At 52.6% G+C, this 24,119-nt stretch overlaps 1 protein-coding gene across 1 annotated transcript in view; it reads left to right on the top strand.

Annotated features, from left to right (window-relative positions):
- The window catches only part of LOC141926875 (IgGFc-binding protein-like), a 61,219-nt gene that overhangs the window by 10,818 nt on the left and 26,282 nt on the right, over window positions 1–24,119 (top strand). The window contains exons 14-59 of the mRNA XM_074833263.1: window positions 2,112–2,710; window positions 3,093–3,657; window positions 3,997–4,080; window positions 4,266–4,465; window positions 4,558–4,938; window positions 5,527–5,813; window positions 6,544–6,559; window positions 6,674–6,815; window positions 7,815–8,039; window positions 8,459–8,715; window positions 8,818–8,902; window positions 9,034–9,117; window positions 9,231–9,472; window positions 9,569–9,852; window positions 9,963–10,240; window positions 10,537–11,135; window positions 11,518–12,082; window positions 12,228–12,490; window positions 12,529–12,909; window positions 13,141–13,218; window positions 13,269–13,555; window positions 13,895–14,053; window positions 14,258–14,529; window positions 14,796–14,882; window positions 15,073–15,416; window positions 15,526–15,661; window positions 15,846–16,102; window positions 16,206–16,290; window positions 16,498–16,642; window positions 16,724–16,816; window positions 17,119–17,211; window positions 17,513–17,605; window positions 17,898–17,990; window positions 18,256–18,293; window positions 18,362–18,603; window positions 18,700–18,983; window positions 19,094–19,371; window positions 19,668–20,266; window positions 20,649–21,213; window positions 21,359–21,621; window positions 21,660–22,040; window positions 22,272–22,349; window positions 22,400–22,686; window positions 23,026–23,184; window positions 23,389–23,660; window positions 23,927–24,013. Coding sequence (XP_074689364.1) covers window positions 2,112–2,710; window positions 3,093–3,657; window positions 3,997–4,080; window positions 4,266–4,465; window positions 4,558–4,938; window positions 5,527–5,813; window positions 6,544–6,559; window positions 6,674–6,815; window positions 7,815–8,039; window positions 8,459–8,715; window positions 8,818–8,902; window positions 9,034–9,117; window positions 9,231–9,472; window positions 9,569–9,852; window positions 9,963–10,240; window positions 10,537–11,135; window positions 11,518–12,082; window positions 12,228–12,490; window positions 12,529–12,909; window positions 13,141–13,218; window positions 13,269–13,555; window positions 13,895–14,053; window positions 14,258–14,529; window positions 14,796–14,882; window positions 15,073–15,416; window positions 15,526–15,661; window positions 15,846–16,102; window positions 16,206–16,290; window positions 16,498–16,642; window positions 16,724–16,816; window positions 17,119–17,211; window positions 17,513–17,605; window positions 17,898–17,990; window positions 18,256–18,293; window positions 18,362–18,603; window positions 18,700–18,983; window positions 19,094–19,371; window positions 19,668–20,266; window positions 20,649–21,213; window positions 21,359–21,621; window positions 21,660–22,040; window positions 22,272–22,349; window positions 22,400–22,686; window positions 23,026–23,184; window positions 23,389–23,660; window positions 23,927–24,013 — 11,292 coding nt within the window. The remainder of the gene's footprint in view (window positions 1–2,111; window positions 2,711–3,092; window positions 3,658–3,996; window positions 4,081–4,265; window positions 4,466–4,557; window positions 4,939–5,526; window positions 5,814–6,543; window positions 6,560–6,673; window positions 6,816–7,814; window positions 8,040–8,458; window positions 8,716–8,817; window positions 8,903–9,033; window positions 9,118–9,230; window positions 9,473–9,568; window positions 9,853–9,962; window positions 10,241–10,536; window positions 11,136–11,517; window positions 12,083–12,227; window positions 12,491–12,528; window positions 12,910–13,140; window positions 13,219–13,268; window positions 13,556–13,894; window positions 14,054–14,257; window positions 14,530–14,795; window positions 14,883–15,072; window positions 15,417–15,525; window positions 15,662–15,845; window positions 16,103–16,205; window positions 16,291–16,497; window positions 16,643–16,723; window positions 16,817–17,118; window positions 17,212–17,512; window positions 17,606–17,897; window positions 17,991–18,255; window positions 18,294–18,361; window positions 18,604–18,699; window positions 18,984–19,093; window positions 19,372–19,667; window positions 20,267–20,648; window positions 21,214–21,358; window positions 21,622–21,659; window positions 22,041–22,271; window positions 22,350–22,399; window positions 22,687–23,025; window positions 23,185–23,388; window positions 23,661–23,926; window positions 24,014–24,119) is intronic.

Genomic DNA, 24,119 nt, shown 5'->3' with positions numbered 1-24,119 from the left:
TACCCTGCAGGGTGGCCAGGTACCCAGTTAACAGAAGGGAAGCTGTGTCTTCTCCTGCTGCAGCAACCTCAGCAAAAACACATTAACGTGATACCTTATGTGAACATAAAAGGGACATGAGCCAGAGCAGATGAAAGGCAGAACAGTAGATGGGGATAAGGAATCCAGGCAATCTGGAACAGTGGGAAAGGAGCTTTGACTAGGAGCTGGACTAAGGAATAGGCTAAGTGGAAGACCCTGTATTTAGAGAAAGCAAGTAGGATCTAGAAAGGAAAATGAGAATTTGCTTAGAAGTCTATGGAAAAGAGGAAGGACAGGTTGAAACTGGCTAGGCAGAGAGCCAGGGACAAAGAAACACAGACTAGGTAGCTGGTCCAGGGGCTGGAGGTTGTTGCTCTTGCAGGAATAATGAAATCAGAGCTGATGGGAGGAATAAACCTGAGATCGAACAGAGAAGAAACTCATAGTTTTGTAGCAGTGTAAAGGGAGTAGGATGAAGGAGGAGCACGTCTGACAAGCTGAGCAGAAGATCTGGGATAAAGGGAGAAGGAGAGTATTGGAAACATTATCAGTGGCACAAACTCCCATATGTATAAGAGAGGAGGGAGTGCCGGCCATTCATCCTTATGGATGTGGAGGAAAGCACAGTGTCCTGTACAGGCATAGTGAATCATGGTTTCAGATGGGGGAGAAGGCAGCACAGGTAGGCAGCCTGGAATAAAAAGCCAGGACTGAAGTAAGAAGCCTGTGTAATGCAGATTGTAACCATGTTAATGGAAGTGGAGTAGGTAGTGAGGGTGGGGAAGAGACAGAAACACACAGAGGTACAAGACAAAAGGTGTCAAGTATTGAAGTAATAAACAGAAGTCTCTGATGGAGATTACATGGGAATAATGACCTTTCTTCTGTGAATGTTAGTAAAGATTAAATAAAGAACATTTCTCAAGTATTCAGGCATATATTGTAGAAAAAAACCCCCAAACATATTACCTTTAGAACAGGATTTAAACAGTTTGAAAGTCCTGAACAGATCTTTTCCCACCAGAAGCAATGCAAGGAACATGAAATAGTGATCCAGTGCCCTATGTGCCTTCTGTGCACATAGGAGATGAGGAGACTAAAGAAAGAGACTTGTCTGTAAACACTGGAATGACTGAAGCCTGATTTCTTTCTGACTTTTGTTTCACATTTGACTGCAGTCCCTAGCTGGAGCATTTTCTCTGCTGGGGACATTACTGAGGTTTTCTCTCATAGATCCTATGGTTTCTAAGCAGGAGTGAGCCCACTCTGTGGCTGTTCTTTCCACTGAAGGAGTTTGCAGGATCTCTCCTCTTTGCCTTGCACCTATTTAATTTAATGGACCTGAGTATGTTTTTGTCCTCTACCAGTCTCACCAACATATTTCCAATAGGTTAGCTGGGTCAAATTTAGCAAGTAGGAGGATGAGCAGAGAAATGTACAATTTAATTGTGTGATCTCTGTCTCCTGTGGAAAGCAGGCTAAAAATACAGCGAGAAAATATGTAATTGAAAAGTGAACTGCATTATATAAACATAGAGAAGCTGAAAAAAGATTGTTCAGGAAACTTCAGTTCTGGCATCTTCTCACCTGAAAATGTCAGTGTTTAAAGCCCCTAATTAGCTTGGATATATACATGTAGTGTATGTAACAAGATATAAAAATAGAATAGAGCACTCCTACATCCTGATTATTTAACAAACATTAAAGACCTTGGTGAATTGAAAAAATATTAATTAAGAAGGTACAATATAATTAGAATTAAATATCAGGACTATGACCTAAATATGGCACATGTCTAGGACAACTAACTAACATGACACCATTATCCTCAGCCCAGTTCAAGAATTAAGCAATCATCTTCAGGAATAAGAGGTCTCCTAGGAAATTCTCTCCATGAGTGAAACCTTAAACAGCCCAAACCTCAAAAGGAATTAAAGGGTGGTAAGATAGCAAAGGCATTCAGCAAACTGCCTCAGAACTACAAGATGTCCCTAAATATTTCAAACCAAAACAGAATACAGTATTAAACAGAACCCAATACTTCAGTATTTAAAAAAGATTAATAAATAGGTTTATCTTTTATTACACAGCACTAGCCTGCTCTGCCAACAGTCACTACGAGCCCTGTGCTGCAGCCTGCCCTGCCACCTGTGTTGATCCAATAGCACCCTACAACTGCAACCTGCCATGCGTGGAGGGCTGTGTGTGCGACAGCGGGTACCTGCTCTACAACGACCGATGCGTGCCCAGCCAGCAGTGCGGGTGCTGGCACAACGGGCAGCACTACCCCGTGGGCTCAGAGTTCTGGACGGACAACACCTGCTCCTCAAAGTGCACGTGTCCCGCGCGAGGAAGCAAACTCCAGTGCTCCAATGCCTCATGCCCTGCAGGCCAGTACTGCGGGGTGCAGGATGGGAAACCTCAGTGCCTCGAACACTCCTACGGCATCTGCCACGTCCACGGCGACCCTCACTACAACACCTTTGACAAGGTGACACACAACTTCATGGGCAACTGCACCTACACCCTGGCCAAAGTGTGCTCCAACAGTACCTCCCTGCCCTACTTCAATGTGGAGGCCAAGAACGAGCATCGTGGCAACACCAGAGTGTCCTATGTGCGCGAAGTCCTGGTTGAGGTGTACGGAGAGCGCATTGCCATTGTCAAGAAGGAGAAGAGCCAAGTGCTGGTAGGCACCGAGGGAGGCTGGCACGAGCATGGTGCGGCTGCAGGGCAGGGCTGGGTTTTCCTGGCAGGGCCTGGCATGTACGGGACATGCCTGTTGTCCCAGGCCCACGTGGGTTCTCCTGAAGCCACGGGGTTGCTCTGTTTTCTTTTCTGGAGGGGTTGGGGGAGGAAGAGGCAAACGGTCAGCGTGGCCCATGTTGAACAGAGGCCCCTGCAGAGCTCAGAACAGAGACATGGCTCTGCAAGCCACAGGGGCGTCTGGCTGTGAGGGCCTCACGGGCACCGGTTTGCTGTGCCTGGCCTGGTAGCTGCTTTCCCAGGGGCAGGGGAGCCCAGGGAGGCCAGGGCCAAGGCCGGGGCCCATTGCGGTGCGTCTGCCCTAGGTGAACAATGTGCGCCAGACCTTGCCGGTGAGCGCAGCGGGAGGTGCCATCACGGTGAGCAGGAGCGGCCGCTACATCGTCCTGGAGACAGACTTCAACCTCCGCGTGTCCTACGACACTGACCACTCGGTGGAGGTGAAGGTGCCCACCACCTACTTCAACCTGACCTGTGGCATGTGCGGGAACTTCAACAACCGGAGAGAGGACGACTACATGATGCCCGACGGGCAGCAAGCCGCAGACTCCAATGCGCTGGGGGAGAGCTGGCAGGTCCCAGACAGTGACTCCTCTTGCGGTGTCCCCATCCCGTCCCCACCCTGCAGCGCGGAAGACGAGAAGCTCTACCGATCGGACCAGTTCTGTGGCATGCTGACTGCCAGGCCTGGTTCTTTTGAGCGGTGCCACGCCGTGATCAACCCCCAGAGCTACTTTGAGACCTGCTTCTATGACCTTTGCGCCCTGAATGGTGGCCAGGAGTTCCTGTGTGCCGCTCTGGAGGCCTACGCTGATGCATGCCAGGCAGCTGGCGTGACTCTTCTTCCCTGGAGGAATGCCACCTTCTGCCGTGAGTTTCTGTAGAGAACTGAATCTTTGAATAGCTCCCTTTTTATCTTAAGTGGCTGATTTCAGGCAATAAGTTACATAGCTTAGAGATCTGAAATTCTTCACGTAATTACTTCAAAATATTGAGAAATAAAATTCTGTAAATGTCACCTCATTATTGTTGTTTGCCAGAGAGCAGAGGAGAATTTTGTTCATTATCTCAAGAATCTGTGTCAAACCAGTAACAGTAGGTCCATGATAATGTGGAAATATCTCTGGGTTTTATATGATATTTTGCCGTTAATAGGTTTGTTCATTTCCGGACTACATCTAATGACTTTATCAATCGTTGTGCTTCTAGAAATGTATCGGTTAAGTACTAGATCTACTGTAGAGAGGCGTAGTTTTTACTTGGATTTGGAGATGCTTAACATTCAGGATATATGTGTTAAACATTCATGCTTTTTTCTTGTGGAATGTTTTCTCTTTTGCTTTCTGATATGAAAACAGGAAAGGAATTTCAGGCTTCAAAAAAACCCCTTACTGTCACTAGCTCAAAGTAATCACATTTTGGATCGTGCTTTCATGTGAGTTGTGATTGTCAATTCAGTGCTGTTTATTGTTTTTCAGCTGTTGCATGCCCTCCCAATAGTTATTACAATCCATGCACCAGTGCTTGTCCGGCAACCTGTCTCGACCCTCTTGCATCAAAGAACTGCAGCAGACCTTGTGTGGAAGGATGTGAATGCAACAATGGTTTTGTCATCAGCGGCGGACAATGTGTGTCCCTGAGCAACTGTGGCTGCCTTCAGAATGGCAAATATTATGAGGTTTGTTCTGGCATGTAGTCTGGGGCCTTATTTCACAGTTCATCATCACCATTAGCTCTTTTAATTTATTTTTATTTTATTGTCTCTAACAGAAAGGAGAATCTTTTTGGCAAACAGACTGTGCAGGCCAATGTATATGCGCTGAAAATGGAACTGTAGTTTGCAATTCAGACACATGTGAAGTAGGTGAAGTTTGCAAGGTGCAGAATGGACTCCTGGGATGTTATCCATTGAATCCCAGCACCTGCCACATTTTTGGGGATCCACATTACATAACCTTTGATGGGAGACTGTACCATTTCCAAGGAAACTGCAATTACACTGTCGTTGAGATATGCACAAATTCTTCTGAAAGGTTTTCAGTGACAACCAGAAATGAACATAGAGGAAATCCCAGCTGGACAGCCTTGAACTCAGTTGCTGTCACGCTGAAAAATCTTCATATTGTTTTGGAGAAAAATAAAGAGACCTATGTAAGTGTTCTACTTTAAGCATAAACAATCCATCACATCTATTCACTTTACATTTCTGTCCAAAAGAACTGAATCAGGCTTCTCTGCTTCCAAGACTGCACATGCTAAGATTCACAGAAATGGTGGTGGGGTTTTTTTTCAAAAGAGTCAGAAATCAGCATAGCTTCCTTCTGTCCATTCAAATCTTTTCTAAATGAGGTTGTAGGAAAAAAACAGCTTCCTCCATAGCTTCATATATAATAGAAAGCTTTTGCTGAACTAAATCTCAGTTTAAATTTTATAGATCTGGTCTTTAAAATAGAAATAGCATTTTTGCTACACACTGTCAGACTCATACATACCAGAGCTCGCTTTAAACTAGCTATTCCAAGTATCGCTATATGTGTAATTGTGACAGCACAGAGCTCAACTTGTGCTACAAAGCACTATTCAAAGTATGGGATAAGTATACAGCCCATTAGCATCTGCTAAACTCCAAAGTTCTCTGTCTACATTATTCATTAGAAGAAGGCTGACTTGGTGAAGAAAGCCTTGTTTCCCTATGAGATTTATTGCCTTACGTGGTTGTGTGGGTTTTGTTTTCTTTAGGTGAATGGTGTTCAGGTATATCATCCTGTGGATTTGAACCATGGAGCCAGAATAGCTACGAAAGGACATTATGTGGTCATTGATACCTCTCTAGGGTTCCAGGTTAAGTTTGATGGTGACCAGGAGCTTTTCATTCTGGTTGATGAAAGTCACAAAGGACAGCTGTGTGGTCTGTGTGGGACATTCAATGACAACCAACTGGATGATTTTCTAAAACCAGATAAAGTCCTAGAACAAGATCCAAATAAATTTGGTGACAGCTGGTTAGTGAAGGATGACAACAGGATGTAAGTATCTCATAATACTTTAGGAAACAGCAAAATGCCTGAAACATAAATCATCTAGTTATAGGATTAATGTACATTACTTACATTCCATAGTAGCCCTTCTTTGATATTACTTGTTTGCTAGCATTTCCACCTTTGAATAACTCCATTTTTCAATAGAAAGAATTGAAATTTTAAAACCACCCCTCAGAGGTTTTCCACCTTAACTTTGTGGGTTTTATTTGAAATTTGTCCCCTTTTTTTCATATAACTTGATTTTTTTCCTTACTTCTCTATTCTAAAATATCTCCTTTATATTATCTTACTATAAGAAGTCTAAATATATCTCTCAGATTCTGCTCGTAAGATAATTCCACGATGATTAACATAGGCATGGAGCATTTATCTGAATATTAATGCTTTCACATACAAATTACTGCTCTTACTATATACAATAGTGAATTTAAATTATCTTGCTTGTGTTAAATAGCTTATTTGTTGTTTTCTTCTGAACTTCATTCTATAGATAGACAGTCTTAAATCAACAATTCACAATTGTATTCTTAATGGGGAATTATGAGTCAAATTGTAATATTTGTCTCCTTTGGGTTTGGCACACTAAAGATGTCTATACACAGTAAATCCACAGAATTTGGCATATGGTTCTATTACTGTTGAGGTATGCCTTGCAGAATAGAACAAAATATAAAGATGTCTTACATAACCACGCTGCTGTTTATTTTTGATGCAGGTGTAATCCAGTTACAGTTGTGTCACCCACTTGTGACACAGCAAAAGAAAAAGAATATGAAGAACTCTGCAAAATTATTTTGAAAAACAGTGGGCCTTTTCAGGTCTGCCATTGGCACATTCCACCACAGCCGTACTTCGAGAGCTGTGTGTATGACCTGTGTGCTACAGAGGGGAATTCTGATCAGTTTTGCAAGATTTTAGAGGCATATGCTGCTGCCTGTGATCTTGCAGGTGTAAATCTGGGTGAATGGAGGAAAGACACCATCTGTGGTAAGTCATTAGTTCATTTAGCAAATACCCATCCAATTAAATCCTCATGCTACAAATACAAATTCAAATTACTAAGTTGAGCAGAATTTCAGAAAAGGGCGTTCAAGGAGACACAGGAATCTTTCAAGTGCTCTGCATCTCTGGAAACTGGGCTTCTAATGGGCTTCCAGTATTCACTTTAGAACATGGTGTCTGAACATTTTTGGCTTAAGACTGTTCAGAGTTGGGTCATGAAAGACAACATACACTGTCAGTTAAGGACTCAGCCAGGGACAATTGAGCACTTGTCTAACAAATCACCACTTTGGCTTTAGTAAAATATTTTATCTTTTTGACAAATGTTAACATATCACTTACCAACCCATCTACATCTCCAGGTTTTCACCAAGCATGTGAAATAAATTCAGAAATATACAAAACAGGGCTTTAAAATTAATAAAGGACTATCCTGCAGCTTGAGGTCCACTTAGCCTTCCAGTCATAACACTATTAGGCCCTTATTATCTAGGTAGACTAGTTAACATAGAGGCAAGATGTTCTTTCTTCTAGAACTACCAGAAGTAATTACCAAAGGCAGAAGAAATGGCAGCCTAAGTATGAGGCTATGGCATGAAAAACCATTCCATAACCTCTTTCCAATTCTGAGACAATACTTCTCATCCAAGTTTAGAAACAGTAAAAAGAAATGTCAGAGCATTCTCATTACAATGTCTAGATTTCCATCTAAGCAGGACTTTGAGAACCAGCTGAATACTGCTATGCCAAATAGGACAGCTCTGAGCAATTTGCAATGACCAAGCATTATGATTGTGGCACAGTGTAAAAATATAGGATATTAGTGCATTATGCTGACAGCTGAGGAGGGGACTTGTAAATAACACACATTCTCAGGCACTTAACATTTCATATTTTATAGCCAGTTTTCCAGTACTGGTCACTTCTACTCATTCTATTATAACATCTTCAAATTTTCCATGAACATGTGTGCATGAGACCTAGAACAGCTCCGTCAGAATAGAGAGAAGATTCCAAACCTCATTGTGGAAACTGTTTTCCTTTCTGCACCATATACAGCCTCACCAACAGCCTGCAATATGTCCTGCACATTTGATGTCGACTTCTGTGAGTGGGAACAGGCAATCAGTGACAACTTTGACTGGATAAGGCACAAGGGACCAACACCCACACCAGATACTGGCCCTTCCCATGACCACACAACTGGAGGTAGGAACAGCAAAAAGTGTCTGTGCTTCTCTTGGAAGAGGGTAAGAAGACCTTTTTATCAGCAAATCCAGGCCACGTGTTTCCTAGGCTCAATCCAGAACCTTCGCAGCAGTCAGGAATCTGTTGTGGGGTGGATTAACAGTGCAGGACATTGATGAGCTGTGACCTGTTAAGATAAATGCCTGTAAAGAGGCTTCAGCAATCAGATATCCAGGATTACTGTGGCAGTCAGTCTTTCCTTTAGAAGGCTTTCCTTTCCCTAAGTAGGAGACAAGTATAATCTGCTGGAAATCTATTTGGGGACTAAAAGTTGAGCACAAGTGCTGGGTGAAGAAATGTTGTACTGTACACAATCTGTAAATTGATTTTGTCTTGTCCTGATGCATTAATGTGAAAAATTGACACTCTGCTGTTTCCAGGGGGCTATTATATCTACCTGCAAGGAAGTAAGCAAGAGCAAAGTGAGGTAGCCCACTTGGTCAGTCCAGTGTGCAGTTCAGAAGGACCACACTGCTTCCGCTTCTGGTATCACATGTATGGAGCTGCTGAAGCAATGGCCCTACGGGTGTATGTAGTTCACAAGGAAACATCAACACTGGAATGGAAAGATGCTGGAAACAAAGGGGACAGATGGAACTTGGGAGAGATCACGGTACACAGCACAGGAAACATGCAGGTAAGGGCAAAGGCTATCAATGCCAATGAGGTGAACCATGTTTTGTAATGGCACTTCACATATGTAACCGGAGCTAATGGTGGCAACTGTCTCTTCCCTTAGATTGTCCTGGAGGGCATGATAGGTGAAGATTTTCGGAGCGACATAGCATTGGATGATCTGTCCATTGAAAAGGGATACTGCACAGGTATAAGGCTCAGCTTGGGGAAGAGCAGCTTGAGGAAAATTATGCTTCTTGTAGCAGTAAATGTAGTTTCTCTCTTGAAAAAGAGCGGGGCAAGGAGGATTGATTTACTTGTACCATTGACTCTTTTACAGGTGATGTGATTCCAACAACACCAGGTACGATCATCACAACACCTTCAGAAGAGGAAACTACATCAGCACCCATGGAAGGCTCCGGTGAGCAGAGTAGACCACACGTGGGGCCTCAGTTCTTTACGTAGGATAAACAGGGGAGCAGAGGCGGCAGGAGGTGCTTAACTGAATGTTTCCTCTGGTCTTTCCACTGTCAGGGACCTGTGTGGTGGAAGGAGACCCTCACTACCACACATTTGACAAGCAGCTACACCACTTCATGGGCACCTGCACCTACACCCTCTCCAAGCTGTGCGAGAGCAACAGCTCGCTGCCCTACTTCAACGTGGAAGCGGCCAATGAGCACAGGGGAGGCAACACTCGCGTGTCCTATGTCCGATACGTGGATGTCGATGTGGCTGGCCAGCGGATAAGGCTGGGAAAGGGTGGAGTGGTGATGGTAAGCGCAAGGGGGAGAGGCGGTGGGGCTGTGTGAGAGGAGAGAGCTGTGCCAAAGGGGTTGCTCCAACACATGTCTTGGCTTCCGTCCTTCCAGGTCAATGGAGTGGCAGAGATCCTGCCCTGCACCCCATCCGCGGGTGTGCAGGTCTCATCCAGCGGGTTCTACACGGTGGTGACGACAGACTTTGGCTTGAGAGTGAAGTTTGATGGGAACCATCGGGTGGAGGTGACGCTTCCCAGCACCTTTGGGCAGAAGGTTTGTGGCATGTGTGGCAACTACAATGGGATGGCAGCAGATGACTTCCTGAACCCGGAAGGGGTGCTGGAGCCAGACTCCACCAGCCTGGGCAACAGCTGGCAGGTGTCCAACGACAGCAGGTGTGTGTGGCCCCCCCAGCAGGACTGGGGACGTGGCGGGCAAGGGGAGGGGGAGGCACCAGGAGAAGCCCACAGGTGACCCAAGGGCCCTTCTCCCTGTCCTTCCACAGCTGCTCTGCCGGACCGCTCCCCACCCCAGCCTGCAATGAGACGGACAAGCAAGTCATTGCCAGCAGCCGCTTCTGCGGGCTCCTCACTGACACCAGCGGCCCGTTTCAGATGTGCCACGCTGTGCTGAGTCCCAGCGGTTACTTTGACACCTGCTTTTATGACCTGTGTGAGCTGGGACTGGACCGCGAGGCCCTGTGCAAGAGCTTGCAGTCCTACGCGGATGCCTGCCAGTCGCTTGGCGTCAAGATACCTGTGTGGAGGAACGCAACCTTCTGCCGTAAGTCCACACACGGTACCACGAATCGTTACTCTCGGGAAAACACAAAATAGGAAAGAAAGAGCGAGGTGGGGAATAACAAATATTTTTGTTCTGTGCCGTGGAGATTTAGAGGGAGCTGTCAGCAGGAGAGGCACCAGTTTCTGTTTCATTGGGTCAGGTATGACTCAGAACACCCATGGAGCCAAGCAGACCACAGAGAAAATATAGACTCTTAATTTTCAAAGGGGAAAATACAGCACAGAGAAGTGTTATATTCTCCAGGTAATTAACGGCCATGTGTTCTGTCTCGGCAGCCATCACCTGTCCGGCCAACAGCCACTACGAGCCCTGTGCTGCAGCCTGCCCTGCCACCTGTGTTGACCCGATGGCTCCTGTTACCTGCAACCTGCCGTGCGTGGAGGGCTGTGTGTGCGACAGCGGGTACCTGCTCTACAACGACCGATGCGTGCCCAGCCAGCAGTGCGGGTGCTGGCACAACGGGCAGCACTACCCCGTGGGCTCAGAGTTCTGGACGGACAACACCTGCTCCTCAAAGTGCACGTGTCCCGCGCGAGGAAGCAAACTCCAGTGCTCCAATGCCTCATGCCCTGCGGGCCAGTACTGCGGGGTGCAGGATGGGAAACCTCAGTGCCTCGAACACTCCTACGGCATCTGCCACGTCCACGGCGACCCTCACTACAACACCTTTGACAAGGTGACGCACAACTTCATGGGCAACTGCACCTACACCCTGGCCAAAGTGTGCTCCAACAGCACCTCCCTGCCCTACTTCAATGTGGAGGCCAAGAACGAGCATCGTGGCAACACCAGAGTGTCCTACGTGCGCGAAGTCCTGGTTGAGGTGTACGGAGAGCGCATTGCCATTGTCAAGAAGGAGAAGAGCCAAGTGCTGGTAGGCACCGAGGGAGGCTGGCACGAGCGTGGTGCGGTTGCAGGGCAGGGCTGGGTTTTCCTGGCAGGGCCTGGCATGTACGGGACATGCCCGTTGTCCCAGGCCCACGTGGGTTCTCCTGAAGCCACGGGGTTGCTCTGTTTTCTTTTCTGGAGGGGTTGGGGGAGGAAGAGGCAAACGGTCAGTGTGGCCCATGTTGAACAGAGGCCCCTGCAGAGCTCAGAACAGAGACATGGCTCTGCAAGCCGCAGGGGCGTCTGGCTGTGAGGGCCTCACGGGCACCGGTTTGCTGTGCCTGGCCTGGCAGCTGCTTTCCCAGGGGCAGGGGAGCCCAGGGAGGCCAGGGCCAAGGCCGGGGCCCATTGCGGTGCGTCTGCCCTAGGTGAACAATGTGCGCCAGACCTTGCCGGTGAGCGCAGCGGGAGGTGCCATCACGGTGAGCAGGAGTGGCCGCTACATCGTCCTGGAGACAGACTTCAACCTCCGCGTGTCCTACGACACTGACCACTCGGTGGAGGTGAAGGTGCCCACCACCTACTTCAACCTGACCTGTGGCATGTGCGGGAACTTCAACAACCGGAGAGAGGACGACTACATGATGCCCGACGGGCAGCAAGCCGCAGACTCCAATGCGCTGGGGGAGAGCTGGCAGGTCCCAGACAGTGACTCCTCTTGCGGTGTCCCCGTCCCGTCCCCACCCTGCAGCGCGGAAGACGAGAAGCTCTACCGATCGGACCAGTTCTGTGGCATGCTGACTGCCAGGCCTGGCTCTTTTGAGCGGTGCCACGCCGTGATCAACCCCCAGAGCTACTTTGAGACCTGCTTCTATGACCTTTGCGCCCTGAATGGTGGCCAGGAGTTCCTGTGTGCCGCTCTGGAGGCCTACGCTGATGCATGCCAGGCAGCTGGCGTGACTCTTCTTCCCTGGAGGAATGCCACCTTCTGCCGTGAGTACCTGCCTTGCAGTTGCCAGAAGGCAAAAGTGCCGCTCCCCGTGCGCAGAACCTCTGGCCAAAGCAAGTCTTTGGCCTTCCCCTTCCCAGAAGGTTGTCCTGCCTTGAGGGCTTGCTAATTGTCCCCTTCCCATTGCAGCCCTTCAGTGCCCCGCCAACAGCTACTATGACCCTTGCATGACCGGCTGTCCTGCCACCTGTGTTGACCGACAAGCCCCGCAGAACTGCTCCAAGCCCTGCATGGAGGGTTGTGCGTGTACCTCTGGCTTCCTCCTCAGCGGAGACACCTGTGTGCCCGAGGCCCACTGTGGCTGCCTCTTCGAGGGCAACTACTACAGCGTGAGTGAAAACCCTGTGCTGGCTTGCGCCCCTCCCAGGTCACTCCCTTGCCTCTACTTTCCTGCCTGACACACTGGCGCTCCGTGTTTCTCTGCCTGCAGCAAGGCGAGTCCTCTGTGAACGAGAACTGCACTCGCCAGTGCCGGTGTGAAACCAATGGCCAGATGGTTTGCTCTGCGCTGTCCTGTGGTGAGGACGAGGTCTGCAAGATCCAGAACGGCCAGAGGGGCTGTTACCCAGCCGACACTGCTCTCTGCCACATCTACGGCGACCCGCATTACAGCACCTTCGATGGGAAGCTTCACCACTTCCAGGGCTCCTGCAACTACACGGTCGTGACGGGCTGTGACAAGTCCTCCGTTGGGTTCAGTGTCACCACCCGCAACGAACATCGCGGCAGCCAGAGCTGGACGGCTCTGAACTCTGTGGCACTGTCAATGGAAGGCCTCCACATTGCACTGCGCAAGAACAAGGCGGTCTACGTAAGCCCCTCATTTTTACACCTGGGAACAGCAGATGCCCTCGGCACCATTACGGCCCCAAGAAGAGCTTGATATTCCCTGAGCCTGCTGGCGTGCTCACAGAAGAGCACAGCGAGGCTCTGAGCGGGGCAGATACGGCTGCTCGCACAGCAACAGATTCTCAGCTTGTTTTCCTGAGCTTTCCGTGTGCCATATGCAGAGTCGCTGCTGTTCCCGTTGAGTTTCTCACAGGGCAGGGCTTCTCACGCCATCAGCGCCTCTGACTCACTGGGCCCTGGCACCATCACAGTGAAGAACAGTGAGCTCTCAGTGGAGGGCATCTCTTTATGCTTCTGTCTCCCTCTCTCGCCCTTATGCAGATCAACGGTGCTCTGGCCTCCCTGCCTGCTTCTCCTGCCCCCGGCGTGACCATTTCTCTGAGTGGCTCCTACGTGCGGGTTTCTACCAAGCTGGGCCTGCAGCTGCAGTTCAGTGGGGACCACGAGCTCCTAGTGAAGGTGTCTGAGAAGCACAAGGGCGAGCTGTGTGGGCTGTGTGGGACGTACACTGGGAGCCAGCAGGACGACTTCATGCGTCCCGATGGGGTTGTCGTGCCCAGCGTCAATGACTTTGGAGCCAGCTGGCTGGTGCTGGATGATGAGTGGCCGTGAGTTGTTGTTTCGTCGCGTGGATGACGGACAAAAGAGAGCGCGGGAGAGGGGAGCTGTGAGGGGCACAGGGAGGGAGGGCTGGTAACGGCAGGCATGGGGCAAAGGACAGGAGGCAGGCAGTTGTGGGAATGCACGTGAGAGCACGCAGCGTCTCCACAGCAGCAGACGTATCGTCCTTGTGTCTCACCTCTCTGCTCCGCCCACCAGTGGGATGTCCTGTCTGCAACTTGGTGCCAGACATGTGGCCATTTCCCTTTCTCCTCAAGGCTGGCTTGCTTGTGGCAGTGTCCAAGCCCTTCCATGCGGTCAGGGTGCACGGTGCTCTCTCCCCATAGGCACTCTGCTCTGGGGTCCTCGGTGACCTCTTGTGCAGAGGCCCTGCCATACCACTCCACCCACTGCATCTCACTGTTCCTGGCCCCAGAGAGAGCGGGCCGGATCCTTGGCACGATGCTTTTCCCAAGCTGTTGCGATCGCAGATGCTTCGGCCATTTGTTTGTGTCTGCCTGATGCCACAGAGGGGAGTGGTGATTGTGGGCCGTGTTGCCCACCCTTGCAAGTGACAGCCGTGGGTGCCTTGTCTTAGTGTGGGATCTGGACTCCAGTGACTGTGGAGTTGGTGGGGGAGAACGTCAGGAAACAGTGTGACTGGGCTCCACAGGCTGTTGTGAGCTCAGGACTGTCTGTCTGCTTTGTAGGTGTGACCCAGCTATCGGCCCACCTGTGTCCTGCTCCCCCTCCGAGGAGGAGGCAGCTAACAAGCAGTGTGCAATCCTCACGCAACTCGGTGGCCCGTTCCAGCCATGCCACGCAGTTCTGCCGCCCAAGACGTACTTTGAGAGCTGTGTCTATGACCAGTGTGCCACCGGTGGCAGCACGGAGCAGTTCTGCAACGACCTGGGGGCCTACGCCGCAGCCTGTGCTGAGGCAGGCGTTGCTCTGGGAGACTGGAGTGCTGGCACTGTCTGTGGTAAGTGTTCTGTTGATCTCCTTTGGGGCCCAGATTCAAGGAATGGGGCAGCAGTGGTGGAGGTTTCTCCATGTGTCGCCTACCAGTTCTGGTGGGCCAGCCCTTGGGGGAAGAGACTCTTTGTGGCAGGGATACCGTGGAATTCCTGTCCTGCGCTCCTTTTGCCGTGGTGTGGGGGTGTTTGGGAAGGGTGCAACTTCCCCATCCAGGAGCAAATCCCCGTTATGAAACACATCTTCTCCACCTCTGTTTCACTGTACATCCAGAAGGTCCTACAACCTCAGCCCCCTTGCCAGACACCTCAACACGGCCGCCGCATACAACAACATCAACCGCACCTGGGACAAGCACAGGTACTGTTGTCAGCCACCCATGTCTTTTCTTGGCTGTGCTAAGCACTCAGCTCATGCACTTGCACTCGGTTGGCCATCCTCACCTGGCCATGAGCATGCCAGGGATGTAGGCGTGCCCTGTGGGACACGCGGAAAAGGTGGCGCCACCCTCCCTCTAAAAACTCTGCTTTCCTTTCTGCACCCTAAACAGCTCCCCCGACCGACTGCAATTTCACCTGCACGTTCGACTATGACTTCTGTGAGTGGGTCCAGGCAGATTACAGCAGCATTGACTGGATAAGGAACAAGGGGCCAACACCCACGCAAAATACTGGCCCCTCCTCTGACCACACAACAGGAGGTAGGAACAGCAATCACTACAATCAGTACACAGTGGCTCTTCAGGCAGAGGGGTGTCCCTGGGGAGGTGGCGACCAACCTCCTCTAACAGCAAATGCAGGCCACATGTTTCCTGGCCTTGATCCAGAGCCGTTTGTGGCAGTCTCCTCCAGAGCCAGAGCCTTCCTTTGGGAAGCATTCCAGTCCTGGGAATCAGTCTGTGTTACCCTCAGGACAGGAAAGGACCTGCCATGCAAGGGGGAATGTAATGCACCGCTTGGTGACCCCGCTGTCTCAGGGGAACAGGAACGGGTCTCCCTTTTAGGAGATGCTGGCTTCTCCAGAAGCCAACGATGAGTGGGCCCCAAAGCCGCAGAGCCATGCGAAGACTGTGGCGATGCTTTGGAGGCGGTGCCCTTGCCCAGTCCAAGCCATACAGCTGCCACGGCTCAGAGAGCACGGTTCATAGGTGGACTGAGGGCTGGGGAGGGTTGTGGCTAGCAAAGGACCTGTGTTTGCTCTGCTCTCCTTTTGCCTGCCTTGAAGTGCAGCAGGGGGTGCTCCCGGGGCTGTGCTTGGGTTGTCCCTGGCTGCTTTCTCTAGACTTGATATGCGTGTGACGGTGTGGCTCATGCTTTGTTTCAGATGGCTACTACATCTACCTGCAAGGGAGCAATGCCCTCCCCGGCTTTGTGGCTCATCTGGTCAGTCCGGTGTGCAGTTTGGAAGGACCGCACTGCTTCCGCTTCTGGTATCACATGTATGGAGCGGCTGAAACAATGGCCCTGCGGGTGTACGTGTCTAAGGACGAAGACCAAGTGCTGGTCTGGAGCAGCGTTGGGAACCACGGGGACAGATGGAACCTGGGAGAGATCACGTTGAACAGCACAGGAAACATGCAGGTAAGGGCACGGGCTCTCCCTGCCGTCTGAGATGAACCGTGCTTCCTAATGGCACCTCACACATGCGGCCGGAGCTAATGGTGGGCACCGTTCCTTCCCGTAGATTATCCTGGAGGGAGAATGGGGTGAAGATATCCAGAGCGACGTAGCATTGGATGACCTGTCCATTGAAATGGGATCCTGTGCAGGTACAAGGCTTGGCTTGGGGAAGGGCAGCTTGAGAGGTGTCACCGACTGAGGTGGCAGGCTGTGCTAGAGGCAGGAGCACAGGCTGCTTTTGCAGTGCCCTGTAGGTCACTGATGCAGCCTGTGCCCAAGCAGGCCTTCCTCAGGGAGACTGGGGCACTGGCACTGCCTGCAGTCACTCTTTAGTTCTTGTATTACAAGGCCCACAGCCAAGACATCGAGCACAGGTAGTGAAGTGCCTAACTGGCTTTTGCCAGCCAGCTATGCTGGTGGCAGAGCCTTTGAGTGGCAGGGCTCATTCAGAGACGACACTGAGCAATCCCTGCCCGGGGCCTCTCTGGTCATGGTGTTGGGGTGTTTGGGAAGGGTGGGCCAGTGGCCTGCAGCAAAACTCCCATGTTGGTGCAGATCTCCTCTAGCTCTCTCTTGTGCTAGGTCCATCGACACCAACACCCACAATCCCCTCGCCGGACACTACAACGCAGCCTCCACGCACGCCATCACCGCCAAGACCCACACCGAGCTCAGGTACTGCCATGTTCCATTCCCACCTTCTACTGCTTGTTGAAACTGCTCATTTCGCTTCCTTCAAGGCCCATGACCATGGGATGGAGTGTCTGTTGTGAAGGGGCTGCACGTCTCTTTGTATCTCCCAGCTATGCTGGTCAGAGAGCACTTGAGTGCTGGAGTTTTTGATGAAGAGTCACTGTGCAATCCCTGCCCGGGGCCTCTCTGGTCACAGTGTTGGGGTGTTTGGGAAGGGTGGGCCAGTGGCCTGCAGCAAAACTCCCATGTTGGTGCAGATCTCCTCTAGCTCTCTCTTGTGCTAGGTCCATCGACACCAACACCCACAATCCCCTCGCTGGACACTACAACGCAGCCTCCACGCACGCCATCACCGCCAAGACCCACACCGAGCTCAGGTACTGCCATATTCCATTCCCATCTTCTACTGCTTGTTGAAACTGCTCATTTTGCTCCTCCAAGGCCCATGACCATGGGATGGAGTGTCTGTAGTGAAGGGGCTGCACATCTCTTTGTATCTCCCAGCTATGCTGGTCGGAGAGCACTTGAGTGCTGGGATTTTTGCTGAAGAGTCACTGTGCAATCCCTGCCCGGGGCCTCTCTGGTCACAGTGTTGGGGTGTTTGGGAAGGGTGGGACAGTGGCCTGCAGGAAAACTGCCATGTTGGTGCAGATCTCCTCTAGCTCTCTCTTGTGCTAGGTCCATCGACACCAACACCCACAATCCCCTCGCCGGACACTACAACGCAGCCTCCACGCACGCCATCACCGCCAAGACCCACACCGAGCTCAGGTGTTGCCATGTTCCTTTCCCATCTTTACTGCTGTTGCAGGTGTTCAGTTAGATTTCTCTGGGGCTCATGGCCAAGGGATGGAGTGTCTGTAGGGAAGGAGCTGCATGTCTCTTCTTATCTCCCAGTAAGGCTGTTTGGAGAGCACCTGAGTGCTGGAGTTATTGTTGAGATGCGATCTCTGCCCGGGGCCTCTCTGGTCACAGTGTTTGGGTGTTTGGGAAGGGTGGGCCAGCGGCCTGCAAGAAAACTCCCATGTTGACACTGACCACTTCTACCTCTGTCTCTCTACAGGTCCACTTCCTTCTACACCCTTGACCCCATTGCCGGACACCACAACACAGCCACCACACACACCACCAACACAAACACCTGGGACAACCTCAGGTACTCCTATTGTTGGTAGCTTTTTGAGTCATCTTCAAAACCTGTAGTGGCTACATGGTGCATTTGCATTGGAGGGCTGTTACTTGCTTTGCATCTCTTTCCCGCTATGAGGAGGCTCACATTGAATAATAGTCCCTTTCTGAGGGTTTGGGTGGGGCACCTGTGCTTCTGGCATTTAGGAGTTTGAGGAGGTTTGCACCGGAAACCTGGAAAAAATACTCAAGTCTGGACACAGATCTCCACTAACTCTGTCTCTTGGTAAAAGCAGCAGACCAGTCGTGGGGCTGATGTTCTTTGTGCAAGGTGGGCTGGGGAGCAGAGGCGACAGGAGGTGCTTAACTGAATGTTTCCTCTGGTCTTTCCACTGTCAGGGACCTGTGTGGTGGAAGGAGACCCTCACTACCACACATTTGACAAGCAGCTACACCACTTCATGGGCACCTGCACCTACACCCTCTCCAAGCTGTGCGAGAGCAACAGCTCGCTGCCCTACTTCAACGTGGAAGCGGCCAATGAGCACAGGGGAGGCAACACTCGCGTGTCCTATGTCCGATACGTGGATGTCGATGTGGCTGGCCAGCGGATAAGGCTGGGAAAGGGTGGAGTGGTGATGGTAAGCGCAAGGGGGAGAGGCGGTGGGGCTGTGTGAGAGGAGAGAGCTGTGCCAAAGGGGTTGCTCCAACACATGTCTTGGCTTCCGTCCTTCCAGGTCAATGGAGTGGCAGAGATCCTGCCCTGCACCCCATCCGCGGGTGTGCAGGTCTCATCCAGCGGGTTCTACACGGTGGTGACGACAGACTTTGGCTTGAGAGTGAAGTTTGATGGGAACCATCGGGTGGAGGTGACGCTTCCCAGCACCTTTGGGCAGAAGGTTTGTGGCATGTGTGGCAACTACAATGGGATGGCAGCAGATGACTTCCTGAACCCGGAAGGGGTGCTGGAGCCAGACTCCACCAGCCTGGGCAACAGCTGGCAGGTGTCCAACGACAGCAGGTGTGTGTGGCCCCCCCAGCAGGACTGGGGACGTGGCGGGCAAGGGGAGGGGGAGGCACCAGGAGAAGCCCACAGGTGACCCAAGGGCCCTTCTCCCTGTCCTTCCACAGCTGCTCTGCCGGACCGCTCCCCACCCCAGCCTGCAATGAGACGGACAAGCAAGTCATTGCCAGCAGCCGCTTCTGCGGGCTCCTCACTGACACCAGCGGCCCGTTTCAGATGTGCCACGCTGTGCTGAGTCCCAGCGGTTACTTTGACACCTGCTTTTATGACCTGTGTGAGCTGGGACTGGACCGCGAGGCCCTGTGCAAGAGCTTGCAGTCCTACGCGGATGCCTGCCAGTCGCTTGGCGTCAAGATACCTGTGTGGAGGAACGCAACCTTCTGCCGTAAGTCCACACACGGTACCACGAATCGTTACTCTCGGGAAAACACAAAATAGGAAAGAAAGAGCGAGGTGGGGAATAACAAATATTTTTGTTCTGTGCCGTGGAGATTTAGAGGGAGCTGTCAGCAGGAGAGGCACCAGTTTCTGTTTCATTGGGTCAGGTATGACTCAGAACACCCATGGAGCCAAGCAGACCACAGAGAAAATATAGACTCTTAATTTTCAAAGGGGAAAATACAGCACAGAGAAGTGTTATATTCTCCAGGTAATTAACGGCCATGTGTTCTGTCTCGGCAGCCATCACCTGTCCGGCCAACAGCCACTACGAGCCCTGTGCTGCAGCCTGCCCTGCCACCTGTGTTGACCCGATGGCTCCTGTTACCTGCAACCTGCCGTGCGTGGAGGGCTGTGTGTGCGACAGCGGGTACCTGCTCTACAACGACCGATGCGTGCCCAGCCAGCAGTGCGGGTGCTGGCACAACGGGCAGCACTACCCCGTGGGCTCAGAGTTCTGGACGGACAACACCTGCTCCTCAAAGTGCACGTGTCCCGCGCGAGGAAGCAAACTCCAGTGCTCCAATGCCTCATGCCCTGCGGGCCAGTACTGCGGGGTGCAGGATGGGAAACCTCAGTGCCTCGAACACTCCTACGGCATCTGCCACGTCCACGGCGACCCTCACTACAACACCTTTGACAAGGTGACGCACAACTTCATGGGCAACTGCACCTACACCCTGGCCAAAGTGTGCTCCAACAGCACCTCCCTGCCCTACTTCAATGTGGAGGCCAAGAACGAGCATCGTGGCAACACCAGAGTGTCCTACGTGCGCGAAGTCCTGGTTGAGGTGTACGGAGAGCGCATTGCCATTGTCAAGAAGGAGAAGAGCCAAGTGCTGGTAGGCACCGAGGGAGGCTGGCACGAGCGTGGTGCGGTTGCAGGGCAGGGCTGGGTTTTCCTGGCAGGGCCTGGCATGTACGGGACATGCCCGTTGTCCCAGGCCCACGTGGGTTCTCCTGAAGCCACGGGGTTGCTCTGTTTTCTTTTCTGGAGGGGTTGGGGGAGGAAGAGGCAAACGGTCAGTGTGGCCCATGTTGAACAGAGGCCCCTGCAGAGCTCAGAACAGAGACATGGCTCTGCAAGCCGCAGGGGCGTCTGGCTGTGAGGGCCTCACGGGCACCGGTTTGCTGTGCCTGGCCTGGCAGCTGCTTTCCCAGGGGCAGGGGAGCCCAGGGAGGCCAGGGCCAAGGCCGGGGCCCATTGCGGTGCGTCTGCCCTAGGTGAACAATGTGCGCCAGACCTTGCCGGTGAGCGCAGCGGGAGGTGCCATCACGGTGAGCAGGAGTGGCCGCTACATCGTCCTGGAGACAGACTTCAACCTCCGCGTGTCCTACGACACTGACCACTCGGTGGAGGTGAAGGTGCCCACCACCTACTTCAACCTGACCTGTGGCATGTGCGGGAACTTCAACAACCGGAGAGAGGACGACTACATGATGCCCGACGGGCAGCAAGCCGCAGACTCCAATGCGCTGGGGGAGAGCTGGCAGGTCCCAGACAGTGACTCCTCTTGCGGTGTCCCCGTCCCGTCCCCACCCTGCAGCGCGGAAGACGAGAAGCTCTACCGATCGGACCAGTTCTGTGGCATGCTGACTGCCAGGCCTGGCTCTTTTGAGCGGTGCCACGCCGTGATCAACCCCCAGAGCTACTTTGAGACCTGCTTCTATGACCTTTGCGCCCTGAATGGTGGCCAGGAGTTCCTGTGTGCCGCTCTGGAGGCCTACGCTGATGCATGCCAGGCAGCTGGCGTGACTCTTCTTCCCTGGAGGAATGCCACCTTCTGCCGTGAGTACCTGCCTTGCAGTTGCCAGAAGGCAAAAGTGCCGCTCCCCGTGCGCAGAACCTCTGGCCAAAGCAAGTCTTTGGCCTTCCCCTTCCCAGAAGGTTGTCCTGCCTTGAGGGCTTGCTAATTGTCCCCTTCCCATTGCAGCCCTTCAGTGCCCCGCCAACAGCTACTATGACCCTTGCATGACCGGCTGTCCTGCCACCTGTGTTGACCGACAAGCCCCGCAGAACTGCTCCAAGCCCTGCATGGAGGGTTGTGCGTGTACCTCTGGCTTCCTCCTCAGCGGAGACACCTGTGTGCCCGAGGCCCACTGTGGCTGCCTCTTCGAGGGCAACTACTACAGCGTGAGTGAAAACCCTGTGCTGGCTTGCGCCCCTCCCAGGTCACTCCCTTGCCTCTACTTTCCTGCCTGACACACTGGCGCTCCGTGTTTCTCTGCCTGCAGCAAGGCGAGTCCTCTGTGAACGAGAACTGCACTCGCCAGTGCCGGTGTGAAACCAATGGCCAGATGGTTTGCTCTGCGCTGTCCTGTGGTGAGGACGAGGTCTGCAAGATCCAGAACGGCCAGAGGGGCTGTTACCCAGCCGACACTGCTCTCTGCCACATCTACGGCGACCCGCATTACAGCACCTTCGATGGGAAGCTTCACCACTTCCAGGGCTCCTGCAACTACACGGTCGTGACGGGCTGTGACAAGTCCTCCGTTGGGTTCAGTGTCACCACCCGCAACGAACATCGCGGCAGCCAGAGCTGGACGGCTCTGAACTCTGTGGCACTGTCAATGGAAGGCCTCCACATTGCACTGCGCAAGAACAAGGCGGTCTACGTAAGCCCCTCATTTTTACACCTGGGAACAGCAGATGCCCTCGGCACCATTACGGCCCCAAGAAGAGCTTGATATTCCCTGAGCCTGCTGGCGTGCTCACAGAAGAGCACAGCGAGGCTCTGAGCGGGGCAGATACGGCTGCTCGCACAGCAACAGATTCTCAGCTTGTTTTCCTGAGCTTTCCGTGTGCCATATGCAGAGTCGCTGCTGTTCCCGTTGAGTTTCTCACAGGGCAGGGCTTCTCACGCCATCAGCGCCTCTGACTCACTGGGCCCTGGCACCATCACAGTGAAGAACAGTGAGCTCTCAGTGGAGGGCATCTCTTTATGCTTCTGTCTCCCTCTCTCGCCCTTATGCAGATCAACGGTGCTCTGGCCTCCCTGCCTGCTTCTCCTGCCCCCGGCGTGACCATTTCTCTGAGTGGCTCCTACGTGCGGGTTTCTACCAAGCTGGGCCTGCAGCTGCAGTTCAGTGGGGACCACGAGCTCCTAGTGAAGGTGTCTGAGAAGCACAAGGGCGAGCTGTGTGGGCTGTGTGGGACGTACACTGGGAGCCAGCAGGACGACTTCATGCGTCCCGATGGGGTTGTCGTGCCCAGCGTCAATGACTTTGGAGCCAGCTGGCTGGTGCTGGATGATGAGTGGCCGTGAGTTGTTGTTTCGTCGCGTGGATGACGGACAAAAGAGAGCGCGGGAGAGGGGAGCTGTGAGGGGCACAGGGAGGGAGGGCTGGTAACGGCAGGCATGGGGCAAAGGACAGGAGGCAGGCAGTTGTGGGAATGCACGTGAGAGCACGCAGCGTCTCCACAGCAGCAGACGTATCGTCCTTGTGTCTCACCTCTCTGCTCCGCCCACCAGTGGGATGTCCTGTCTGCAACTTGGTGCCAGACATGTGGCCATTTCCCTTTCTCCTCAAGGCTGGCTTGCTTGTGGCAGTGTCCAAGCCCTTCCATGCGGTCAGGGTGCACGGTGCTCTCTCCCCATAGGCACTCTGCTCTGGGGTCCTCGGTGACCTCTTGTGCAGAGGCCCTGCCATACCACTCCACCCACTGCATCTCACTGTTCCTGGCCCCAGAGAGAGTGGGCCGGATCCTTGGCACGATGCTTTTCCCAAGCTGTTGCGATCGCAGATGCTTCGGCCATTTGTTTGTGTCTGCCTGATGCCACAGAGGGGAGTGGTGATTGTGGGCCGTGTTGCCCACCCTTGCAAGTGACAGCCGTGGGTGCCTTGTCTTAGTGTGGGATCTGGACTCCAGTGACTGTGGAGTTGGTGGGGGAGAACGTCAGGAAACAGTGTGACTGGGCTCCACAGGCTGTTGTGAGCTCAGGACTGTCTGTCTGCTTTGTAGGTGTGACCCAGCTATCGGCCCACCTGTGTCCTGCTCCCCCTCCGAGGAGGAGGCAGCTAACAAGCAGTGTGCAATCCTCACGCAACTCGGTGGCCCGTTCCAGCCATGCCACGCAGTTCTGCCGCCCAAGACGTACTTTGAGAGCTGTGTCTATGACCAGTGTGCCACCGGTGGCAGCACGGAGCAGTTCTGCAACGACCTGGGGGCCTACGCCGCAGCCTGTGCTGAGGCAGGCGTTGCTCTGGGAGACTGGAGTGCTGGCACTGTCTGTGGTAAGTGTTCTGTTGATCTCCTTTGGGGCCCAGATTCAAGGAATGGGGCAGCAGTGGTGGAGGTTTCTCCATGTGTCGCCTACCAGTTCTGGTGGGCCAGCCCTTGGGGGAAGAGACTCTTTGTGGCAGGGATACCGTGGAATTCCTGTCCTGCGCTCCTTTTGCCGTGGTGTGGGGGTGTTTGGGAAGGGTGCAACTTCCCCATCCAGGAGCAAATCCCCGTTATGAAACACATCTTCTCCACCTCTGTTTCACTGTACATCCAGAAGGTCCTACAACCTCAGCCCCCTTGCCAGACACCTCAACACGGCCGCCGCATACAACAACATCAACCGCACCTGGGACAAGCACAGGTACTGTTGTCAGCCACCCATGTCTTTTCTTGGCTGTGCTAAGCACTCAGCTCATGCACTTGCACTCGGTTGGCCATCCTCACCTGGCCATGAGCATGCCAGGGAT

This window comes from Strix aluco, chromosome 9, assembly GCF_031877795.1.
Source record: "Strix aluco isolate bStrAlu1 chromosome 9, bStrAlu1.hap1, whole genome shotgun sequence".
NCBI classification, from domain to species: domain Eukaryota; kingdom Metazoa; phylum Chordata; class Aves; order Strigiformes; family Strigidae; genus Strix; species Strix aluco.
This window is presented reverse-complemented; position numbering and strand designations above follow the sequence as displayed.